A 3,151-nucleotide genomic window follows, 5' to 3' on the forward strand; every position below is an offset into this window, starting at 1 on the left:
TGTCTTCTTTCTGCAAAATACTTTTCCCTTTGCCTCCAAAATTGTCCACACGTGCAAGAGTTAATATCATTTAATAAAAATAAATTTTTAAAACTTAAGTGTTGTGCATGTCAAAACTGAGTCTAAAAATAATGTTCAAATATCATTTTCGTATATAATATAGTAAATTTTATAAGTAACAACATATTAATATTGGTGAAAAATCCTCCCAAATACTAACACAATAACTTATTAACAAAGTAATTGGTAGAACATATGTGTTCTTTGAATAACTTAACCTGACCTTTTGGTAGAATGGTTAAAGTTTGGACATTCATTTAAGAGAGTGGTGAGGTTTAGTTTACCAATGCCAGGAATAAGAAGCTCAGCGGGTGGGTAAGATAAGAGTTTCATTGGATTTCAGTTGTGGTGAGATATTTCTTTGAAGAAGCTGAATCATTAGTATTTGAGTTGGGGACCTATAAAATGCATTTCATTTTCCGATTTTGGAGTATTATTTTGTGTACTTCATCTTAAGATTTTGAACATTTAGAAGAAAAAGATGAAAGATAGAATTTCATTGATATCTCCAGAAGAAAAAAAACTGTTACAGCAATTAAAATTGCCTTTATTTATAATAAAAGAAGGGTGCAGTAAAATCCTATTCTAGATGATGCTCCATCGTAACATTGCCAGCCTATAATCTGTTAAGGTTGTTAGCGGTGGATAGTGAAAAAAATTCTGCAGCTCAATGGGATGATTTTATTGTCTGCCCCTGCTGAGTTGGTGTATTTAATGATTCATGTGAAAATCCAATTTTACCCTTTTCATCATTTTCGTAATTTAACACTTCATGTGTTCGAAACAATGACTGATAGAATAAGCAGTTTGCCAGATGAAGTGTTGTGTTACATTCTCTCTTTTCTTCCAACCAAACTATCGGTTTCAACCAGTATTCTCTCCAAGAGGTGGAGACCTCTCTGGCGCTCAGTTCCTGCGTTCGATTTGGACTATCCCTGTCCCAACTGGAATATATTATCACATCCTGGTTTTTTTATTTACATTTGCACCTTCATCGTTTCCCAGATTTTGAAACAACCCATCCAAAGATTGCGTCTCAGAACTTCTCATTTTCAATCAAGGCTTGTTGATGGTAATGTAATAATGTCATTTGTTAGAGGTGCTGCTTCCCGAGGCACGGTTCAACATCTTGATCTCCATCTTTATTTCTCTACTTTAATTGATATGTCATATGACCTAGCTTGTTGCAAAACTCTAAGGGTTCTCAAATTGAATAGCGTGACATTAGCCGTGTTTTCTTCGGCTGATTTTCCCTTACTTAAAGTCCTGCATCTTTCCAGTATTCATATTTTAGATGGTAATCATGTTCATCAAATTCTATCTGCATGTCCTGATGTTGAGGACTTGAAAATTGAGATTGCATATAAACCAACTTTTTGTGGCTATGAGGATATAAACGAGTTTAAACGATTGCCTAATTTGCTTAGAGCTGTTATTGATAAAGATGTAGTTCCCTTGGAAGTTGTTTGCAATGTTCAGTTTCTGAAGATAAACATCAAGGTATGTTTCGTCAGGGTATGGATTCTTTAGGTGAAATGAATACTTTAAACCCTAAACAAAAAACTGATTTGGAAATTTTCTTTGTGATGCAATTATTGTAGGCAGGTGACGGAGAGACTAGTGATCCCATTCCTGTATTTCATAGTTTAACTCATCTTGAAATTATGGATTGTTATTATTATTATCGCAATAATCCTTCCATATACTGCCATGATGTGTTCAGATTGTTGGAGCATTGTCCCAAGCTTCAAAATCTTTCCACTGATAAGGTTTGTTGAATTCTATCTTCAAACGTTGTTTCTTTATTTTTACTTTTTACTCATCTTTTACATCTATTTTACTTTGTTATTCTTAACAGTGTATGTTATTTCACAGTCTACCTAGCATTTATGATTGGTCTTCTCTAGAGTGTGTTCCCAGATGCATCTCATTAAACCTCAAAACATGTCTTTTGAAAAATTATACTGGAACTAATTGGGAGTTTGAATTTGCAAAATATATTATGGAGAATGCCAAATTTTTGAAGGATATGATAATCTGCTTTGATATACAAAAAGTGAAGCTTGACATGATAGAAGGACTATCATCATGTTCAAAGCTCTCTCCTTCTTGTAATCTTTCATTTAAGCAATTTTAAAGATGTTTTCATTTGTTGCTGTTTTCTGTTTGGTTAAAGTTATGGATGTGTATTTCTTTCTCATCAAATTGTCTGTATTGTTTACAGAGTTAAATAAATAATTTGAAATTTACTTTATTTACTCAACTATATAAATTTAATCTGATGTTACAAATTTCTGTATTTAGAATTCATAATAAATAAACACTTTCACATATATAAATTATCTTGATAAATAATTATTATCGTGATTAAACATTTTATTTAACTTTTGTTCATTCTCTTAGAAATTATTTAAATTCAAATAGGAAATATGCATAAAGTTGTAGAGTATTTTTTACCTATGTTCATTCTCTTAAATCCGTAATTTTCTTCATCTTACGTGAACCGATCGTAGACCAAAACTCGTAATTACACACTACATTCAAGGTATCACTTAATGAGATTTTGATAGAATAACTCGAAGCGATTTGTTACCTTGATGAAAGTAAAAAAGTATTAATATATAGGTGAAAACTTTATATATTTATTTTTTTCATCTAGTAAAAAAGTAATTGACATTGTATTGCTATATAAAATATTATCATAAATTTAAATTATATATTTATGTTTTAAATTTTCGTATTGTTTAAATAAATTTTAGTCTATCATGTAATAATAAATTTAGTAAATTGTCAGGATTTATTAAATATTATCCATACCTATATATAAAAGGAATCTTTCCTTTTTGATGTCCACTTTTATGGTAACTGATTTTTTAAATTAAATAAATTAAATTTATCTATAAAATATATAAATAGTATCTATAATTAAATTGTAATAGTTATTTATATTTATTTTTATAATTATAATTTCATTATTTTTTGTTATTATAAAAAAAGTGAACATATATATGGACGTAACACATGTTTTCTCACTAGTAATGTTTAAAGTGAATAGCGTATGAAACAAAATAAACAATTTTATTCCTATAAA

At 29.5% G+C, this 3,151-nt stretch overlaps 1 protein-coding gene across 1 annotated transcript; it reads left to right on the forward strand.

Moving 5' to 3' along the window:
- Positions 1 to 846: 846 nt before the first annotated feature.
- Positions 847 to 1,944, forward strand: LOC114184405 (F-box/FBD/LRR-repeat protein At5g22700-like). The gene is made up of 3 exons (XM_028071717.1): positions 847 to 1,560; positions 1,662 to 1,829; positions 1,936 to 1,944. Exons 1-3 carry the CDS (start codon positions 847 to 849, stop codon positions 1,942 to 1,944), a joined length of 891 nt encoding a protein of 296 aa, XP_027927518.1.
- Positions 1,945 to 3,151: the final 1,207 nt, after the last annotated feature.

This window comes from Vigna unguiculata, chromosome 5 (assembly GCF_037176805.1).
Source record: "Vigna unguiculata cultivar grain cowpea cultivar isolate G323 ecotype 2 chromosome 5, ASM3717680v1, whole genome shotgun sequence".
NCBI classification, from domain to species: domain Eukaryota; kingdom Viridiplantae; phylum Streptophyta; class Magnoliopsida; order Fabales; family Fabaceae; genus Vigna; species Vigna unguiculata.

What these genes read in the sequence shown, in the direction of transcription:
- LOC114184405 (XM_028071717.1), top strand. Translation starts at nt 847, where the DNA reads ATGACTGATAGAATAAGCAGTTTGCCAGATGAAGTGTTGTGTTACATT. An exon ending in TTCTGAAGATAAACATCAAG is followed by an intron (nt 1,561 to 1,661) that starts GTATGTTTCGTC and finishes CAATTATTGTAG; the next exon opens with GCAGGTGACGGAGAGACTAG.